The following is a 1,483-nucleotide window of genomic DNA, read 5'->3' on the forward strand; positions in this document are numbered from 1 at the left end:
ATATATATATATATATATATATATATATATATATATATATATATATATATACACACACACATATATATATATATATATATATATATATATAGACATATTATATATATACACATATATACACGCATACACCCACGCACGCACATACATACAACCATGTATATACACGAGGAATATGCACATATGCATACACATTGACAGATTTATATTGTGTGTGTGTGCGCGCGCGCGAACACATGTCTGTGTATACGTATGTATGTATATGTTTATATTCTTTTCTTTCCTTTTCTGAGCGTCCAATAACACTACTTTTTCCACGTCCTCGCGTTGTTTTTTTTCATGCTTTTTCTTGTTTGTTCTTGTTTAAATTGACTATATATATATATATATATATACGTATATATATATACGTATATATATATACACCCACACACATATATGCATGCATACACCCATACACGCACATACATACAACCATGTGTATACACGATAAATATGCACATATGCATACACATTGACAGATTCATATTATATATATATATATATGTGTTTGTGTGTGTGTGTGTGTGTGTGTGTGTGTGTACATATGTATTGTATACATTACATAATTGATCATACATACACGCATAACGTAATATACATACGTATATATACCCTACTGTATCACAGAAAGAACGGACGAAGAAATTTGAATGAGAGATAGAAAGAAGAGAAAAATGCCTTAATTCAAACCCCACCGCTTAGAAATCGAAGAACAAAAACAAGAATAACTATAATATAAATATAATTCAAACAAAAAAAACCCGAAAGAGAGGAGTTGAACAGCGCAGATAACAAACAGAAATAGTCTACGATACATATACATACCTTGTGGGTTGTCATTTCATCTGGTTCTGTCTCATCCGCAGTCATTTTTTCCGAGTTCGTCATAACCACGACCTACAATCACGAATGTGTTGATGTACGGATACTTCTATATTATAAAGGAACAGTAAATTTATGAATTTCCGAGAAAAATTGCTTTTTAGTTTCATTTCTGAGAAATTCCAAGAAAATCTGTTAGTTTTAGTGAGTAGGAAGGAGGTAGGAGGGGGGAATAGGAGAAGTAGTAGACGAAAGCAGTTGGAGGAAGTGCTTAATGTATGTTGCATAAATTATTTGTCTCCGCCCCCTTTTTTCAGGGGTTTTTCGCGTTTCGGAAAGAACTTACTACATGAGAGAGATGGTGAAAAGTTGTTTTTATTTATTTTAATTTTTTTAATTTTATTCATTTATTGTAATGCTGGGACCAGGAGATAAATGATTGCATGCTTAGGAGCGGCTGTGTGGTAAGTAGCTTGCTTAACAACCACATGGTTCTGGGTTCAGTCCCACTGTGTGGCACCTTGGGCAAGTGTCTTCTTCTATAGCCTCGGGCTGACCAAAGCCTTGTGAGTGGATTTGGTAGACGAAAACTGAGAGAAGCCCGTCGTATATATTTATATAT

General features: G+C 33.6%; 1 protein-coding gene across 1 annotated transcript in view; it reads right to left on the reverse strand.

The window, feature by feature from the left end:
- Positions 1-1,044, reverse strand: part of LOC106873959 (signal transducer and activator of transcription 5B) — a 35,178-nt gene extending 34,134 nt beyond the window's left edge. Inside the window, exon 1 of the mRNA XM_014921505.2 lies at positions 865-1,044. Within this exon, the coding sequence (XP_014776991.1) occupies positions 865-927 (63 nt within the window). The 5' untranslated portion in view covers positions 928-1,044. The remainder of the gene's footprint in view (positions 1-864) is intronic.
- Positions 1,045-1,483: the final 439 nt, after the last annotated feature.

Source organism: Octopus bimaculoides, chromosome 17 (assembly GCF_001194135.2).
Source record: "Octopus bimaculoides isolate UCB-OBI-ISO-001 chromosome 17, ASM119413v2, whole genome shotgun sequence".
NCBI classification, from domain to species: domain Eukaryota; kingdom Metazoa; phylum Mollusca; class Cephalopoda; order Octopoda; family Octopodidae; genus Octopus; species Octopus bimaculoides.